Source organism: Salmo trutta, chromosome 37 (genome assembly GCF_901001165.1).
Source record: "Salmo trutta chromosome 37, fSalTru1.1, whole genome shotgun sequence".
In the NCBI taxonomy this organism is placed as follows: domain Eukaryota; kingdom Metazoa; phylum Chordata; class Actinopteri; order Salmoniformes; family Salmonidae; genus Salmo; species Salmo trutta.
Window position 1 is genome coordinate 10629137 of NC_042993.1, and position 19881 is coordinate 10649017.

General features: G+C 43.1%; 2 protein-coding genes across 4 annotated transcripts in view; both read left to right on the forward strand.

Annotated features, from left to right (window-relative positions):
- The first annotated feature begins 947 nt into the window (after positions 1-947).
- LOC115176781 (zinc-binding protein A33-like) lies at positions 948-6302 on the forward strand. Its single transcript, XM_029737063.1, has 6 exons — positions 948-1653; positions 3821-3916; positions 4414-4644; positions 4807-4829; positions 4922-5040; positions 5233-6302. Exons 1-6 carry the CDS (start codon positions 1225-1227, stop codon positions 5769-5771), a joined length of 1437 nt encoding a protein of 478 aa, XP_029592923.1. The 5' UTR covers positions 948-1224; the 3' UTR covers positions 5772-6302.
- A 4720-nt stretch (positions 6303-11022) lies between these two features.
- LOC115177305 (multiple epidermal growth factor-like domains protein 8) overlaps positions 11023-19881 on the forward strand; it is a 35355-nt gene continuing 26496 nt past the window's right edge. For all 3 annotated transcript variants that reach the window (XM_029737954.1, XM_029737955.1, XM_029737956.1), the window contains exons 1-8: positions 11023-11578; positions 12673-12924; positions 13119-13282; positions 13570-13779; positions 14143-14323; positions 14743-14831; positions 15803-16016; positions 19564-19747. In XM_029737954.1, coding sequence (XP_029593814.1) covers positions 12750-12924; positions 13119-13282; positions 13570-13779; positions 14143-14323; positions 14743-14831; positions 15803-16016; positions 19564-19747 — 1217 coding nt within the window. In that variant the 5' untranslated portion in view covers positions 11023-11578; positions 12673-12749. The remainder of the gene's footprint in view (positions 11579-12672; positions 12925-13118; positions 13283-13569; positions 13780-14142; positions 14324-14742; positions 14832-15802; positions 16017-19563; positions 19748-19881) is intronic.

Consider the following 19881-nt stretch of genomic DNA (forward strand, 5'->3'; position numbering starts at 1 on the left):
TCTCAATGGGGATAGCTGAGCTGACTACACTGACTGTGCTAGTGGCAGACTCCAGTAAGCTGGCAGGCTGGCTAACAGCCTGCTGCCTGGCCTGCACATAACATGTTTTAAGATTAGAGTAACCGGTTAGCTATTAATAACCTCACTCAATTATATTTTACCAATAGTCTCCTGTATTGATTCGCAAAATGACAACTGTTAACTAGTCGTCAGTTTCTTGCATGTGCGGAGCCCAGCTAATTTAACGTTCTTGATTTAGCTAACTTACAGTGTGGCTCAGTTGGTAGAGCATGGTGTTTGCAACGCCAGGGTTGTGGGTTCGATTCCCACGGGGGACCAGTACGGAAAAACAATGTATGAAATGGATGCATTCACTACTGTAAGTCGCTCTGGATAAGAGCGTCTGCTAAATGACTAAAATGTAAAAATGTTACTGTTCCTCAGCATGTTAACGGAAAATAGCTAGCCAAACAGTTAATGCCCAGTACAAAACGCTTTAATATCTCATTTATGCATAACATTAAACTATATATTCATAACATACTTTTCTATCTCGGTGGCGTTATAAAAGTTTCAACAACGAATCTTTACTTAACGTTCGCTACATTAACACAAGCGTTGAAGTCCTTTCCAAATCACCTCCAGTCCAACATCTGCTTCTCATTTTGAACCTAATTTACTAAGCCATCTGACAGACCAATAAACGCGACTTTGAAAAACCCATCTCGACACTTGATCCCACCTACTCGGCTCCAATTGGAAACGGCAGGATGTGGTGGTCTATCTTAAGTAGAACATCATTGGTTGTGTACCATATTAGTGAGTGTAGTGTGGTAGAGTATTTATTTATTTATTACATTTTTCAAGCAAAGTCTAAGGGAATTGTACTCCAGTCTGGTAGGTGGCGGTAATGCAAAAAATTGGATGCCAACCGCCGTTAAAACCTCAGAAGAAGGTTGCACGCCATACACACACCTACTCAAGGAAGGAAGTCAGAAGGGAGGTTACGGTTGGAACGGCAGTCAACAAAAAGGCACATTTTACCTGTTTACAAACTAAAGTTCTGTGTTGGGGGTCAAAAAATCTACAAAGAATAAAGGTAAACCGTCAATCAGAAAGAAAGAGTGTCTCTGGACAACTGTCAGCGTATAAAAAGGAGCATTTTGAAGAAAGCGAAAGTAAAAACTTTACGCGTTTTCTGAAGGGGCCTGCAGATCCGACACCATGGCTGAATGTGGTTGGGATGAGGAGATGTCAGAGAGTCCATCCTTCCTTCAGGAGGACCTGACCTGTCCGGTCTGTAAAGGTCTTTACCGGGGGCCCGTTCTTCTTTCTTGCAGCCACAGCTTCTGCAAGGAGTGTTTGGAGCAATGCTGGAAGGGGCCGGAGCAGAAGTGTCCCGTGTGCAGGAAGAGCTGTGACGGCGAGCAACCAATATCCAACCGGGCGCTGATGGATGCGACGGAGTCGTTTCAGAAGGAGAAGCGCTGGTGGGGACCGAACGCAATCAGTAAAGTGCCTGTTTGTAACCTGCATCGTTTGGCGTTTCAACTTTACTGCGTAAAGGACGAGGAGCCCGTGTGTATCGACTGTGTCCCTCTACATCGGGCTCACGACCTGCTGCCACTGAACGAGGGGACGCCGTTGTGTAAGGTGAGAGTGAGGATATTCGATTATCTGGGCCGGGGTTCCAGGTGAGAGGAGTTTGTCTGGGTGAAAAGTAGTTGCATTCGTTTTGGAACCCGTTTGCCTCCCTGGCTTGAGCCAGATGCCCGCTCTGGCCGACGGCGAAGTCGGCTCAAAACAAAAGTGACAGATTAAGCACGTGGAGTATTAATATAATGCGGTGTTTTGACATGCAAAGTGATTGATTTTGATTATTATTTTTTAAAACATTTATCTGCCTTCCCAATGAAAACTGTATTTCTGAACGAGGCACCATGCTGCCTTGTTGACATGACCAAGCGCTGCAGATTACTGTTCAGTTGAGAAGGGCACTCCTACCTCACCGCTTTTGCACTTTATAGATGGTTTGAAGTCAGATACAAATATGATTCCTGGCCATGGACTTGTGTCTGAACTGCTGTGGCTAACGAAAAAGTTGGATCATGTTATACTTTGAGGCTTTAAGTGTTCTTACACTGATTTTGAACATTCAAAGCAACTAGAAAACGTCCATAGCAGGCCTTTTCTTCTTCCAGATTTTATTGGCGGACTACATCCAAAAGGGGTATTGTCACCACCCACTGGGTGGGGTAGAACTGAGATAAAATAACTTTACTACTAATACAAAATAAAACGCACACAAAAAACACACAAAGTCAACATACTCCTTCACTTAGTCAAATGTACTCAGATCCCGACACAGGTTCTGGGGCCTGAGAGGGGGAAGAATTCCAGACATTCCCTGCAATGTTTCAGATGTGAAATCCTGGAGTTCTAAGAACATTAGCTGCTTTCACAATGATTTCCAGTTTCTTATATTTTTTTGTTTTGTTTTGTTTGTCCTGTACAAATAATCACCTGCGTCAGATGCAATGAACGCAACAAAATCAAAATTCTTCACGATTAGTGTTTCTGGATCTTTCAACTGACTGACACCCACAGACTGTTGGGCATCCACTGCCATAGCTTCATCATCTCTACTCGCTGCGTCAACAATTTTCACTGACTGCAAAGGAGACCTTCTCAACAGCCCTGATCCTTCCTGCTTCGACCTCCATCCTAACAGGGCACTCAGGGAACTCTGGAATGTGATTCCCATCACAATGGCAACATTGTGCGTCCTCAGACTCTTCAACAATGATATTCTGTTTGCAAACACTTGACACATGGCCAAACTTTTTACATTTATGACATTGAAGTTGCTTTTGTACATGAACTCGCACCACATATCTCATATCCCAGCTTTACATGGGTTGGGAGAAATTCTTCATCAAACGTCAATAACACAAAGGCTTTCCTCCTTTCCATTCACAGTGCGGGTTAAGCAACGTGAATCAACTATTCCTGGCATGTTAATCTTAAACCATGAAGCCTCAATATCCATAGAGATGCCAGATATGACACCTTTTATTGGTGACTTACTCCGATAATCATAGCATTCCACTAAATGTGTCGATAATTTGTGCATTATCCTTTTGTTCTTTTGACACACATGAAATCAACATCATACCACTCCAGGTCTCTCTGACTCCACTTCTCCCAATGCATCCTTTGCCATCTTTGTGACCACAAATGGGTTTCCCTAAAAAACATCCTTGCTCACGAATCGCGGTCCAACAACAAATGAGGCATTATCATACTGAGGCTTATCTTGATTTTAAAACTTTAGCCCTTTTTACCTCCATTTCAGAATACTGAAATATCTATCTTCACTCGCACCATTGCTCTCCCTCCCCAAGTTAGTGATTACAACAACACAACTTTCCCGGCAGGCATTGTTGTCACCTTAGCTTGCTACATAACTTCTGAGTGATAGGAACCACGAGCACCACCACCAATCAGCCAACACCATTGTGGACACACCCATCGTTACTATGACAACTAGCGTAGCCATGTCAGCTAATGACTGCTGTCTGAACACACATCTGATTTGGTCACTTGTAACTTGCTGTTCGGACAGTCAGTGTTCCTAAACAGATTTGAGCATTAAGGCCTGCAGTGTGAACAAGGCTTTATTGTCCCTTAGTCAACACCCAATAGCTTAGGACCTGAAACAAATACTGCAAATAAGTTGCTGTATGTTTTTTATTATCTGGTAGTCACTAGATCACAAACTATTATGCATATTAATTTTGTTTTATGTGTTCTATTGCAGGAAGAACTGACCATTAAAGTCAACATATTGGAGGAGAAAGTGGAGACCTTCAAGAGAATGAAAAAGAAATACTCAAACACAGTTGATTTCATGAAGGTACTATAATACTGTCTCTGCTTGACCTGCTGATATCTACACTGTAGGGCCTATCCATGACCATTACTAATGCACACCTGTCAATGTCATGTGGATAGATCTTGGTGACGGTTTTGTGTAAGATAATGATATTTGTTAGACCTCTTTGATGCCCTCACTAGTTCTATCTAGACGTGTGTAGCCTATCCAGAGCCCAACAGTTTGATGTTCGTCATTGTTCTGTAATGTGATATGTGAACCAACCTATTTGACTGGTTATGAGTAGGGACAGACTGAGATTCCTTGACCCACCAGAAAGAATTGGAAGTAACAAAATAGTTGACTGTAGAGCAAACCTAGGGCCTGGAGTCCTGACAAGGAAAAAGTCCAAGAAAGCCTCTAGAGGAATCTATAATTACAGCCTATAGATGAGTAATGTTGTGTGAGATATAAATGACGAGAGGTATGTCAGTATCATTACAAAATGTCACTCTTCCTCCAACCTCTCTCGTACCCAGAGCCAGGCCGAGCAGGCAGAGAAGCAGATCAAGGCAGAGTTTGAGAGGCTCCGTCAGGTGCTGTGTGAAGAGGAGGCTGCCAGGCTGAAGGCCCTGGCAGACGAGGAGGAGGACAAGAGATCCAGAATGGAGGAAAGGATCAGCTCCTTGACCAGTGACATTGCTGCCCTCACTAAGCTGGTCCAAACCGTAAAGAGGGAGATGGGGGCGGAGGATTTAACCTTCTTGCAGGTAAGCAGGAGGGGTCTCCCTCATGGGGCGGGGGTCGTGGGTCGCCCTCTCTCATCCTAACTGTACATTGTCACTATGCATGACAGTGAGACCTTTTTGAATGCATGCATTTGTCAATCTTATTCACAATGAACTAATGGATTCAATTGTGTTGTTTTTCAGAACTTCCAAGCCTTAAAGAAAAAGTAAGTACAGTAACATCCTATCAGTTGCCCAACAGTTTGTGTACCCTCCCTCTAATATCATGGTCATCTTCTATGACGTCATGTTTTCACAGAGCCCAGTGGCCTCGTGAAGACCCCCAGAATCCCTCAGATGCTCTCCTGAACATGGCCAAGCACGTGGGCTCTCTGGGCTACAGCATTTGGAAGAGCATGCAGGCTCACGTCACATGCCGTGAGTACATGTACTGAAGGTTTAGTTTAGGGTTTTAACTTGCTACATAAGTTATGACACATAATAAAATGGGTGTGGATGGCTATATAATGTGTAATGGGGTCAATGTTTTGAATGAAGGAGGAAACACTTTGAGCAACAGTTACGCTTCAGTCATAATGTTTTGTAACACGTCTCCCTCTCTCTCTCCAGTCCCAGTGGTGATGGACCCTAACACGGCCTCTCCCTGGCTTTCCATGTCCCCAGACCTGGCCAGCGTACGGGACAGCCCAGAGCGCCAGTCCCTCCCGGACAACCCTGAGCGCTTCGACCCCTGTGTCTTTGTCCTTGGAGCTGAGGGCTTCCGCTCCGGCAAGCACCGCTGGGAGGTCCATGTGGGAGACAACCCGAAGTGGATCCTGGGAATCTGTAAGGAGTCTGTGGCTCGCAAGAGGAAGTTCACCGTGTCCACAGACAGGGGCGTGTGGACCATCGGGCTGAGCAAAGGGGTGTACAATGCGCTGACGGGCAAACGCACAGTGCTGGTCGTGGAGAGTCGGCCAGAGAGGGTCCGGGTCAAGCTAAACATGGATAAGGGGGAGGTGTCATTTTGGGATGCAGGCAACGGTGGGAAGCACCTGTGCACCTTCACACATGAGTTTACAGAGAGAGTGTTCCCCATATTTGGTCCTGGGCTCCACACCACCCCGATGGAGGTTAACCCGGCCAAGGTGACCATTCATACTGTGTGACAGGGCAGTGTGACAGTCACTACAGCTTGCTAAGTGTCTGGTTCAATAGCCGATGGGCAGTAGTAGTACTCGCTTGGATAGAGGTCACATGTTATGGTCAGAAGGTAGCCTAAGATGTGCACTTGAATAGATGGTGTGGTTGTATTCTAGTAGTTTTACTGTGGCTATAGGTTTGCTTTGAGGTTTGGATCAAGGCTTTTTGTATGGTCACAATCATCTTTGAAAATGTGCCATAGCAGTATTCCTATGCTTTCCATAGGATGTACAGTATGCAGGCATTTATTACATGAGGGATTTTTTTTACCCTGATTTTCTTTAACTGGTATGTTTAGATTGCTGAGCTATTATACATAGATTTTCGAGGACTAGAGGGGATCCAGTGGTAAGAACGTATTTTCTGTCAAATTTTGCTGCATTCTGAGATTTATTGGTATGTTTGCTGATTTAATTATGTATCGGTATGGAATTATATGAACAAAACAAATCAAATGTTATGTCACATGCGCCGAATACAACTGGTGTAGACTTTAACGTGAAATGCTTGCTTACCAGCCCTACCCAACAATGCAGAGTTTAAAAATCTAAATAAAATAGTAACAAGAATAAAATACACAAGAATGGAGCTATATACAGAGAGTACCAGATCAATGGGTACGAGGTATTTGAGGTCGATATGTACACGTCTTCCCTGTGGCTCAGTTGGTAGAGCATGGTGTTTGCAACGCCAGCATGGTGTGTGCAACACCAGGGTTGTGGGTTCGATTCCCACGGGGGGCCAGTACCAAAAAAATGCATGATAAATGAAATGTATGCATTCACTACTGTAAGTCGCTCTGGATAAGAGTGTCTGCTAAATTACTAAAATGTAAAATGTACGTGAAGGCAAGGTAAAGGGACTGGGCATCAGGATATATAAGAGTAAAATAAAGAACAGAGCAGCAATAGTCAATGACTGTAAAAGTGTGTGTGGAAGTGTCAATGTAGTGTGTTTGTGTTAATATATATACATAAATATACAGTGCATTTGGAAAGTATTCAGACCCCTTTTTCCACAATTAGTTATGCTACAGCCTTATTCCAAAATGTATTAAATCATTCCCCCCCCCTCAATCTATACAATACCCCATAATGACAAAGCAAAAACAGGTCTGTAGAAATTTTTGAAAAATGTATTACAAATTAAAAAACGATCACATTTACATAAGTATTCAGACCCTTTAGTCAGTACTTTGTTGAAGCACATTTGGCAGCGATTTCAGCCTCGAGTCTCCTTTCATATGATGCTACAAGCTTGTATTTGGGGAGTTTCTCCCCTTCTTCTCTGCAGATCCTCCCAAGCTCTGGCAGGTTGGATGGGGAGCCGTCGCTGCACAGCTATTTTCAGGTCTCTCCAGAGATGTTTGATCGGGTTCAAGTCCGGGCTCTGGCTTGGCCACTCAAGGACATTGAGACTTGTCCTGAAGCCACTCCTGCGTTGTCTTGGCTGTGTGCTTAGGGTCGTTGTCCTGTTGGAAAGTGAACCTTCAACCCCAGTCTGAGGTCCTGAACGCTCTGGAGCAGGTTTTCATGAAGAATCTCTCTGTACCTTGCTCTGTTCATCTTTCCCTCGTACCTGAATAGTCGCCCAGTCCCTTCCGCTGGAAAACATCCCCACAGAATGATGATGCTGCCACCACCATGCTTCACCGTAGGGATGGTGCCAGGTTTTCTCCAGATGGGACACTTGGCATTCAGGCCAAAGAGTTCAATCTTAGTTTCATCAGACCAGAGAATGTTGTTTCTCATTGTTTAAGAGTCCTTTAGGTGCCTTTTGGCACTCCAAGCAGGCTGTCATGTGCCTTTTACTGAGGAGTGGCTTTTGTCTGGCCACTCTACCATAAAGGCCTGATCGGTGGAGTGCTGCGCAGATGGTTGTTCTTCTGTAAGGTTCTCCCAACTCTGGAGCTCTGTCAGAGTGACCATCGGGTTCTTGGTCACCTCCCTGACCAAGGCCCTTCTCCCCCGATTGCTCAGTTTGGCCGGGTGGCCAGCTCTAGGATAAGTCTTGTTGGTTCCAAACTTCTTCCATTTAAGAATGATAGAGGCCACTGTGTTCTTGGGCACCTTCAATGCTGCAGAAATATGTTGGTACCCTTCCCCAGATCTGTGCCTCGACACAGTCCTTTCTCGGAGCTCTACGGACAGTTACTTCGACCTCATGGCTTGGTTTTTGCTCTGACATGCACTGTCAACTGTGGGACCTTATATAGACAGGTGTGTGCCTTTCCAAATGATGTCCAATCAATTCAATTTACCACATGTGGACTCCAATCAAGTTGTAGAAACATCTCAAGGACGATCAATGGAAACAGGATGCACCTGAACTCAATTTTGAGTCTCATAGCAAAGGGTCTGAAGACTGATGTAAATAAGGTATTTCTGTTTATAAAAATGTTATACATTTGCAAAAATAAAGAAAACGTTTTGCTTTGTCCTGATGGGGTATCGTGTGTAGATTGATAAGGATATTTAAAAAAATATATATATATATATATATATATTATAGAATAAGGCTATAATGTAACAAAATGTGGTCTTGTGTGTGTGTGTAGGGTCAGTGCAAGATGGAGTCAGTGCAGGTAGTTCGGGTACCATTATTTTACAAATTAGTCTATGCCAAACTGTCTTAGTCTTTGTATAGCCTATTCTATATGATGCTTTATTTGCTCATCTAATGTCAAAATTTTTAAAAATCTAGTAAGGCATATGATTGCATATTCTCTTGACAGTGTTGTATGATATTTTAGTGACATGATGTAATGTTTCAATGAAAAATCTGTGACAATTAGATCATATGACATGAAATAATGCATTGATAATTTCTTACTTTTCATTTTCTTAGGTTTGAGTGAATGCCGAAGTGTTTTGCTCTCAATCAAATTGATTGTATTTGTTATTAATTTATTATATATATTTTTCAAAAACACTATGGGAAAGTAGAGTTTGTCTTTTTATGTTTGTTTTTTTTAAACTATAAAGCTGTTGAATCAGTCAAGCTTTTTCTCTGGGAGATGTTCAGACACTATTCAATGTTTGTTAAACCAGTAATCTGTTTGAATAAGTTGTTTGTGTTGATACTGATTTTGTAAAATAATGATGAATAAATGGATTGAGTGCTTTGAAGTCTACATACACCAGATTCACCACCAATGCACTTGTCAGGTGATGCACAGCAGCTATAGCTATGGTAATAAAGGTTTAACTGGTAGACACTACATCTGATTAGACATCCGAACTACACTTTGCCTTACACCGTTTCACCGTTTCTAGTTGTCAATGTTCATACTTTTTCGGGTGATTTTCTCTGAGGATGCAATTACCAAACATTGCCACTGGAGGGCAATGCTGAGGTTTACAATTTTAGTGATGGAGTGATGACGAGTGGCCTTTTGAGGTTGCGGTGGCCAGGGTCAGAATAGCGCAGAAGGTGTTGTATTTTGAGGCAGTGAAGAAAGTACAGGAGGGGTCAATGGTGAGGATCCCTGTGAGTAGTAGTAATGGATTTACACTCCAGTCCAATTGGTGGCGGTAAAGCACCATGTGATTGCCAACCGTCATTTAAAAACAGAAGAAGAAGAAAATTGTGGATGCGTTGGCTGAGGCGTCATAGATGAGAGTAACGGGAAGTGGGCATATTCTGTTTTTTGTATATCTGTCAGTGGAGGCTGCTGAGGGGAGGACGGCTCATAATAATGTCTGGAATGGAGTCAATGGCGTGGTATCAAACACGTGGTTTTCTATGTAGTGGAAGCCATTCTATTGACTCCATTCCAGCCATTATCTTGAGCCATCCTCCCCTCAGCAGCCTCCACTGATACCTATGGAACAGAAGGAGCATGCTCTGCGACTCAAGAACATAGTGGATTGATTGGCATGTGGATCTTCGAATCATGTCGCCAATCAAGGGTGTTATCTGTGGGGTGGTGCTCGAAGTAAAAGCCAAGATTATATGGTAAGAATTGGATCAAGTGGTTGGTGTGCACTGACTAACCAACATGGTGGATGGAGTGAGGAAGCCCACTCCATCCATTCTACTGTTTCCTGATGAAGAGTCTCCCTTCTCACGTGTATTTGGGTTTTATGAGATTCCCTGTGAGAGCCTTCATACCCAAACCTATGCAGTGTAATAAATGCAAACTATTTGGTCATGTGTCAAGTGTATGTAGACGGGAGGGGTATCATATGCCAGCTGAGCCTAAATGTGGCAATTGTGAACGCACCTGAATTTATGAAGTGTCCTGTTAGTGTGAAGGAGACGGAGGTGGCAAGAATAAGGGCTGTCCAGCATGTCTCCTATCCGGAGTCGGTGAGAAGAGCGGAAGAAAGGAGTGAAGTTGATGGTAGTAAGAGTAGAGACACCAGATAATATTCCTTGTCAACAATCCTGACATGTTGCATGTTAAAAATCTTTGAAGGATCCAACCCGTTTCCCAATTTTCTACTAAAATGACTTACCCAAATCTAACTGCCTGTAGCTCAGGACCTGAAGTAAGGATATGCATATTCTTGATACCATTTGAAAGGAAACACTTTGAAGTTTGTAGAAATGTGAAATTAATGTAGGAGAATATAACACATTAGATCTGGTAAAAGATAATGCAAAGAAAAAAAAACATTTTTTTGTGCCATCATCTTTGAAACGCAAGAGAAAGGCCATAATGTATTATTCCAGCCCAGGCACAATTTAGATTTTGGCCACTAGATGGCAGCAGTGTATGTGCAAAGTTATGGACTGATCCAATGAACCATTGAATATCTATTCAAAATGTTGTATCAAGACTGCCCAAATGTGCCTAATTGGTTTATTAATACGTTTTCAAGTTCATAATTGTGCATTCTCCTCAACCAATAGCATGGTATTCTTTCACTGTAATAGCTACTGTAAATTGGACAGTGCAGTTAGATTAAGAAGAATTTAAACTTTCTGTCCATATCAGATATGTCTCAGTCGTTACTTACAACCTCATGCCAATCACATTAACCTACGTTAGCACAACTGTCCCGCTGGGGGATACTGATCCCGTAGAGGTTTAAGAAGGTGGACTTTGTAGCGTTTATTGCATTGGTTGTAAACTGCACAGCGCTAACAGAGAGGGAATCTGTGACTGGGATGTTTTTTTTGTGTGTTTTGCGTGATGTCGGTCACCCCTCCCCCCTTTCCCGCAATGGAATGCGTTTTGTTTCAACAGTAGGTGGCGACAATACACCAATAGGTCTAGTCTGCAATACAACTTTAAAAAAGAAGAAGCAGCGAATACAATGGAATATTTTTTGTTTTTATACCCTGTACAGTAGGTGGCAGAATAGGTGTAGTGTGCCATAAAACTTTAGAGAAAGAAGAGGAGCATTTTGTGTGGGAGGCTGCCATGTACAAAAACAACAAACATTAAGTAACATTTCACGCTGGCTAGTGTGCTAAGGCGTAACAGCATAATTTAGGCAAATGTATGAAGATGTGTCTGAAGCTGCGGCAGATATATTTCATTAGTATTATGATTTAGCTAACCATCATTGAATAGATGGCTGCGCTTTTGCATCTGGAAATAGGTTGCTCGCTAACTGGCTAGCAGCAATCCAGTAAACGCGAGCCCCTGATCTGTGTCCTTTGATTCAGGACGCCGGGGACTGGAGTCCAGTGCTGGAGTCCGACGATCCTCTTTGGTAGCCGCTGCTGGCTAACGTTAGCTACCTCACAAGCAGTTTTGCGTTGTGTCGCTCATAACTCACGGACAATGTAGAATATCATAGGGACGGAGACACGGGATCTGGTGAGTATTACGAATGCATGGGAAGGCTAAGCTAACGGTCCTCTGCTATTGTGGTATTTATTTAACTAGGTAACGTTAACGTTATCTCTTTCAAGATAGCTAGCGTAGCGGAATTTGCTGTTAACGTTCAATACTCGCTTGCTAGCTGGTTATAACTAACTAGATACTAGCAACGTACACCGTTTGTATTTAGCTATTCTGTTTACGTTAGCCAACTAATGACATTACGTTAGCTAGCCTTAGCAATAACCGTTAATGTTAGCTAGCTAGTTATGGTTTGTCTGCGGTTAGCTAGCATTGTTTTGATAGTGGCTAGCTACTAGTAACGTTAGCTAACAGCTCGCTCACGGTTTCCTGGCATTTAGCTATAAGTTATATGCGTTTATCTTTCTTTAAAATGATTTGCTAAACGTGGTTCAATTGAGATGTTTGCTAACTAGTAAGCTAGAAACAGAGCAGCACCCATAGACAGAATAACTGCGATGATGATTACCTATGAATATCTATATTGAAAACGTCTTAATGTTTTGACAAGTGTAACTACAAACTATTTGTACATGTCTGAAATTCAAATGAATGAGATTCTGTCATATTGGCAGAAGCTGAATGTTCTACAATGTGCGGGGGACACGTTGTCAGTTTACAACATCACAGCTGGCTCCGACTGTTGTCACTTTATAAAATGTGAATCATTAATTTACTTTTCTTAGAGACAGAAATAATTGGAACAGTAATAACACTAGTCTCATATGAAAAACGCATTCCTTAAGTTGTCATTGTGCCATCGACATAAATGAAAGAATATGTTCTCTGCCTGCCAGCACAGATTTCTTTACCCTGTTTGGTTACTTCTGTATGTGACTGCAAAATGTATGTATTTAGTTTGATTGGAAGTTATTGCCTAATGTCTATCTTGCAGAGTTTTAGATTTTTGACTCTAAATATGGTGCTGTAATCAGAATGCAACACTGATGTGACATATAGGCAAAACTAGAGCTTATTTCATCCTATGTTGAAATGTAACTTCTTTGTAAAATATTTTTGCATATGTAGTCCGTCACTGAAGTTGCATTGCTTGTTTGAACCGTTTCTAGGTTCCCGGCTTGTGAGCGAGGTAATCGGACAACCCCATCTTCTTCACCTCCTCCACCTATTCCAGGTGGGGGAGAGGATGGCCTCCCTCCTCCATGTCCCCCTGCTGGGGTTGCTGCTGGTGGCTGTGGCCCCTGGGTGTTGGGCAGGAGACTGTAAGGGCCACCGACAGGTGCTCAGGGGCCCCCCAGGGTACGTCACAGACGGGCCAGGGAACTACTCTGTAAACGGGAACTGCGAGTGGCTCATCAAAGGTGAGTGAGACAGTGGTAGGAAAACTGAGTGCTGTGAGGACAGTGTGTGTTGATAGATTAGTTGTCTTAGTTGATTGTCAGTTTGATGTGAATACATGGGTCTCAAGATATGCCAAGGAAAATCCTGTATAGAGCAAATTAAGTGAACTCTAAATTATATCAGACTGATCTTTCTTACCTGTATTCTCTCCAAGCCCCCAGCAGCAATTACCGTATCGTCCTGAACTTTACCTTCATGGAGACAGAATGCACATATGATTACCTGTTCGTCTATGATGGAGACTCCTACCAGAACCCTCTACTGGCCAGTCTGAGTGGCACCACCCTGCCGCAGCCCATAGAAGCCAAGTCTGGCAAGGTAACCGCATCATTATCTATGGAAGGCGGAACTAGACATGTTCTGAGATGTAGGATATCAACCTCAGACTGCTGGGGATTTGGGTGGGGATACTTCATACCAGCATTAAATGGATGGATTTATTGACAGGTTTCCATGGCCCCAATTTGATTTCAGCACACAATTTAGTGTGACAGCTGGACTTTTCTGACTCGATGGGCTGGAATGATTACAATATCATGGAAAAAATGTAATCCAGTTGTTCATTGCCCCCTTCACATCCTTTCTCTCTTCTCTCCTCCCTCCAGATGCTGCTCCACCTCTTCAGTGATGCCAACTACAACCTCCTGGGCTTCAATGCCACCTACTCGTTCTCTGTGTGCCCTGGGGCCTGCGGAGGTCACGGGCGCTGTGACACGGCCTCGTCCCTGTGCCAGTGCCATCTGGGCTGGGGAGGAGCCGACTGCAGCACCCCTCTATGTCCCCAGGCCTGCATCCTGCACGGCACCTGTGACAAGGTAAGAAGGGGAAGGGAGACTTTATTATCCACATTGGAAACTGCAGTCTTTAGACAACATACAGGCAACATATTGGTTTATTACTGTGCAATAAAACAAAGGTTGGGATGAGTTAGGCGTGGATTGAAAGTGGACAGCCAACTGAGATGCTGGAGACAGCTAGCTGAGGGAACCTATGTACAAGGCTGCCTAAGAAGTTAATTATTAAGCAGGGTATACATTTGAGTTCAAACACATAAGGGGAAACCAGTGCTGCAACATAAATAAGGGTTGAATTACCCTCCTTTCCTTTACACGTTGTAATAGCGTTGATTGCTGATTTCTCTCTTTCTTTCTTTCTCCTTTCCTTTCTCTTCCTCTCAGAGAGGAGAGCGTTGTCTCTGCAGCTCAGACTTCCTGGGCCAGAGCTGTCAGCTGGGTCTCCGTGATGACAGTGGGGCGGGGCAGTGGTGGCAGGTGAGTGGGGGTGACCCCTACATGCCCCCCCGGACCGGCTCTGCTGGGGTCTACCTGTCCTCCACTGGAGCCATGTACCTGTTTGGAGGTGAGAGATGGAACACTGAACAACTGTTTGTTTATTTATTTTTATATAGTGGTGGATCCCATTGTACATAAAACAAGTATTATACATGCCCATTGTATACAAATAATGTGTACCATTCTAATTCAGGTGTTGTTAGTTAGCAGGGTGTTGCAAGTCAGGATGTTAGGATTGATTTGTTTTCACTTTATGTGCTGATTCATTGTCTAACTGGACCTGATATCGACCCAGTCAGGAGTTTTGTTGGGCTTGGTTAACATTAACCCAGTTTAGATGAGGCGAGCACATGGCTTCACAGAAGACCTTGACCTTATTGCTGTTCGACAACTGGCTCTGAAATAGTAATCATTGTGGGTTTCAATGTATGTCATGATGTAATGGGTTAACTGGTTCTGTATGGTTGGGGCTGTTTGATATTTCAGGGTTTGACTTGAACCGAGCTTTGGGGGACCTGGTTAAATACAACTTCAGCTTGAACCAATGGGAGAACAGATTTTATGGACACTCCCCAGTAAGTGCCTGCCCGCATGCCAGAAATGTAATCTTAATAAAATATGTCAAAGACTGTTCTCTTTAGTTATTCTTACCTGTGTTTATCTTATGCTTTGATATTTTATTCAAGATCCCAGCAAAAATCGGCTTTTCATTTATCTGACTTTCATTAAACTACATGTCCAGCCCTTATATAGCCTCACAATAAAGTGTTTTACCATTTTCTTTTGAAGACAACCAGGGCTACAAGTAGAACACAAAACAATTTGACATAAACAGTAACATTCATGAGTTTTATTGACACATGTCCATAAACAAATAAGGTCAGCCAAAGCAAAAACCTGACAAATGAATTTATATGAATGCTGTAAGTACAGAAATTGTCAGTGACAACTGTTTGGAGTTTGTGACAGCAACTACAGTATGTGAGCTTATTACTGTATTATAGACACTATGTCCTGGGATTCACTATGATCTTCTATGTTAAAGAACCCCTTATGTTTTAATGACTCTTTTGTAGCTTGTGAGCGTCATAGAGCAAAATATGTTACATGTGCGTGTTCATGTGACTCTCAGCTTTTAATAGTTTGTAGCTCAAACCGTTCGGACTCTACAGACGTTTTTGTATAAAAGACCCGGCCCCGGGCCCCTTTGGGTTACGCCTTGTCTCACAAACACCACTCTAGCTTCGCCCCCGTTAATCACACAGACTAAAAGGGGTTAGTTCAAAATGCACCGGCGATGCGATGGCACTCATTGGACTAAACCAATGCTCCTAAAAATCTCACTTTCCCTCCCTCTCCTGTTAACCCATTTCTACAACTCTCTCTATCTTACTGCCTCACTTTCACCCCTCCCTTTTCTTTCTTCTTGTTCCCACTTCCGCTCATCCTTCCCTTCCTCCTGCCCACCCTATCCCAACTGCCATCTCTCTTCTCATCACCTCCCTCTTCCTCTCTCCCTTCTTTCTTTCCCCCCTCCGTCTGTCAGGCGGCTCGTCACTCCCACACGGCAGTAGAGTGGATAGGGAACATGGTGATCTTCGGAGGAGAGCTCGCGAGCGGCGCTTTAGCCAGCGACGTCTGGATGTACCGCCCAATCCAGGATGACTGGCAGCAGCTCGGCCAATCCCATTCGCCCGGGGCACCGAGAGTGGCCAACCATGCAGCAGCTGTAGTGGACAACTATCTCTACATATTTGGAGGTAAATAACAACATTGCATTTCAATAAGTTAACTGAATTTGTAGAATACTTCTTGCAGAATATGTTTCTAAACACTTCTACATTAATGTGGATGCTACCATGATTATGGATAATCCTGAATTAATGGTGAATAATGATGAGTGTGAAAGTTAGAGGAGTAAATGCTAACCTCCCCTGTTATTGTAATGGTAAGATGTTAGCATGTCTTTGGGGGTATGTCACGAGAATTTTCAATCCCAATGATTATAACTAACAATTATTTAAGCTTTGACCAATCCCCGAGGTTTGTAAGACCCTGGGTTTAATAATAATTAGGCAAAGACTCAGATTCTGCAAAAGGTTGGTTCTTTATTCACGAGGACGTTCTAAAGTCAAAAATAAAAAGACCTGTCATTTTATAACTTCCACCCCCACCTACTTCCCCGCACATACACACACACACTCACAAACAGTAGGTGGGCTGTATCTCTCCCCACAGTCCACATTCCTCGTATATCACTACCAAGCTGGCAGTTCCATACCGTTCCCTCCCTCCCGAGATTAGAGGGACCTTGACAGTGTCTCTTTCCTGTCGTAAGTTTTTCAAAGTTCCAACCAGGTCAGGTCATGTATAGTTTAATTGTCCTCTGTGTTTTCTTAGTCACACACACATTTCTCTCCCTTACTTGTCTCGACCAAACCTTATTGGACTTAAGTTTATCACTCTAATTCATTTTACTTTACATAGTCTAATAATTACGTTAGTCTAATTATTCATTATACATGTTACATAATCTAATAATTACGTTTCAGGGGGAAATTATTTGGTCATTACCTTCAACATATATATTCCATTATCACTAAGCTTCTGTAACTATTAGGGTGAAATACTTTAGTCATTACTCTTAATGTCATTCAGATTCTCTTATTACTTTAAACATATAAATTCCCTTATCAGGGTATGATATTTGCGTCTAACTTTTTATTTTACGCTGTACTGTTAGATTTCAGATTCCAAAAAGCAAGTCCTGCAGGCTCTAGTTTTGTCTTCACTTGATTATTGTCCAATCATGTGGTCAAGTGCTGCAAAGAAAGACATAGTTAAACTGCAGCTGGCCCAGAACAGAGTGCCACGTCTTGCTCTTCATTGTAATCAGAGAGATAGTATACAGTGCATTCGGAAAGTATTCAGACCCCTTGACTTTTTCCACATTTTGTTACGTTACAGCCTTATTGTAAAATTGATTAACTAAAAAATGTTCCTCATCAATCTACACACCCCGTAATGACAAAGTGAAACCAGATTTTGAGACATTTTTGCTAATATATTAAAAACGGATACCTTCTTGACATAAGTATTCAGACCTTTTGCTAGTAGACTTGAAATTGAGCTCAGCTGCACCCTGTTTCCATTGATCATCCTTGAGATGTTTCTACAACTTGATTGGAGTCCACCTGTGGTATATTCAATTGATTGGTCATGATTAGGGCTCCCAAGTGGCGTGGCGGTCTAAGGCACTGCATCTCAGTGCTAGAGGCGTCACTACAGACACCCTGGTTCGAATCCAGGCTGTATCACAACCGGCCGTGATTGGGAATCCCATAGGGTGGCGCACAATTGGCCCAGCGTTGTCCAGGTTTGGCTGGTGTAGGCTGTCATTGTAAATAAGAATTTGTTTTAAAATATCTTGCCTAGTTAAATTTAAAAAGATATATATATATATAATTAATTGGAAAGGTACACACCTGTCTATATAAGGTCAGAGCGAAAACCAAGCCATGAGGTCGAAGGAATTGTCCGTAGAGCTCCGAGACAGGATTGTGCAGAGGCACAGATCTGGGGAAGGGTACCAAAAAAGGTAAACAGCATTGAAGGTCCCCAAGAACAGAGTGGCCTCCATCATTCTTAAATGGAAGAAGTTTGGCACCACCAAGACTCTTCCTAGAGCTGGCCACTCGGTCAAACTGAGCAATCGGGGGAGAAGGGCCTTGGTCAGGGAGGTGACAAATAACCCGATGGTCACTCTGACAGAGTTCCTCTGTGGAGATGGGAGAACTTTCCAGAAGGACAACCATCTCTGCAGCACTCCACTAATCAGGCCTTTATGGTAGAGTGGCCAGAATGAAGCCATTCCTCAGTAAAAAGCACATGACAGCCCGCTTGGAGTTTGCCTAGGCACCTAAAGACTCTCAGACCATGAGAAACAAGATTCTTTGGCCTGAATGCCAAGTGTCACATCTGGAAGAAACCTGTCACCATCCCAACGGTGAAGCATGGTGGTGGCAGCATCATGTTGTGGGGATGTTTTCCAGCAGCAGGGACTGGGAGACTAGTCAGGATCGAGGGAAAGATGAACAGAGCAAAGTACAAAGAGATCCTTGATGAAAACCTGCTCCAGTGTGCTCAGGACCTCAGACTGGGGTAAATGTTCACCTTCCAGCAGGACAACAACCCAAAGCACACAGCCAAGATAACGCAGGAGTGGCTTCGGAACAAGTCTTTGAATGTCCCAGCCAGAGCCTGCACTTGAACCCGATCGAACATCTCAGGACAGACCTGAAAATAGCTGTGCAGCGACGCTCCCCATTCAACCTGACAGAGCTTGAGAGGATCTGCAGAGAAGAATGGGAGAAACTCCCCAAATACAGGTGTGGCAAGCTTGTAGCGTCATACCCAAGAAAACTCGACACTGTAATCTCTGCCAAAGGTGCTTCAACAAAGTACTGACTAAAGGGTCTGAATACTTATGTAAATGTAATATTTCAGATTTACATTTTTAATACATTTGCAAACCTTTCTAAAAACCTGTTTTTGCTTTGTCATTATGGGGTATTGTGTGTAGATTAATGAGGGGGAAAAAACGATTTAATCCATTTTAGACTAAGGCTGTAATGTAACAAAATGCGGAAAAGGTCAAGGGGTCTGAATACTTTCCGAATGCACTGTATGTCGTGTTTTGTGTGGACGCCCGGAAGAGTAGATCCTGCTTTTGCAACAGCTAATGGGGATCCAAATAAAATACCACATTTTTTGCGATTCATTCAGGACTATGAGTAATCATGGTAGCATCCATGTTCATGTAGAAGTTTTTTTAAGGAACATTATATTCTTATTTACAATAAAGGTGACTCCAAAATGACACTACATTATTTACCATTCATTTAATTTGGGCGCACAATCTGAAACACAACCAAAACAAACAGCAAATGCATCCAACAAGTTTATAGAGTCACAAGCTTGATGTAGTCATTGTGTACTAGGAATATGGGACCACTTACTAAACTTTTGACGTCTTTAATACACACGTAAGGGTATTATGTACAAAAAGTGCTGTTCTATCTAAACAGTTCACCCAATATGGATTACAATACCCTCAAATTAAAGCTGACAGTCTGTACTTTAACCTCATAGTCCATTGTATCATTTGAAATCCAAAGTCCTGGAGTACAGCACCCAAACAACAACAAATGTGTCACTGTCTCAATACTTCACTCTATCCTAAGATTGTGCCTATCCGTTGTGAATAAGTACTCTTGTAATCTTTCTCTCCTCCTCTCCCCTCTGCAGGTCGTACGGAAGAGGACATGTTCTCGTCATCTCTGTATCGGTTTGGTCTGCGGGGGTCTGGGGTGTGGGAAGCGGTGCAGCCCACTGGGGGGAAGCCCCCCGCCACAGCAGGCCACTCCATGGTGTTCCACCCCCCGTCCCGGGCCCTGCTGGTCTACGGGGGCCACAGGCCTACCACTGCCAGGTACAGTTGGAGGAGGGGGTTGTGGGACTGTGATGGTGATGTGTGTTTATTATCAAAGTTAAAGTACACACTGAGTACACATTGTGTCGTGTGTGTTTGATGCTATTTGGTAATGCAAGAACAGGTTCTCGCTA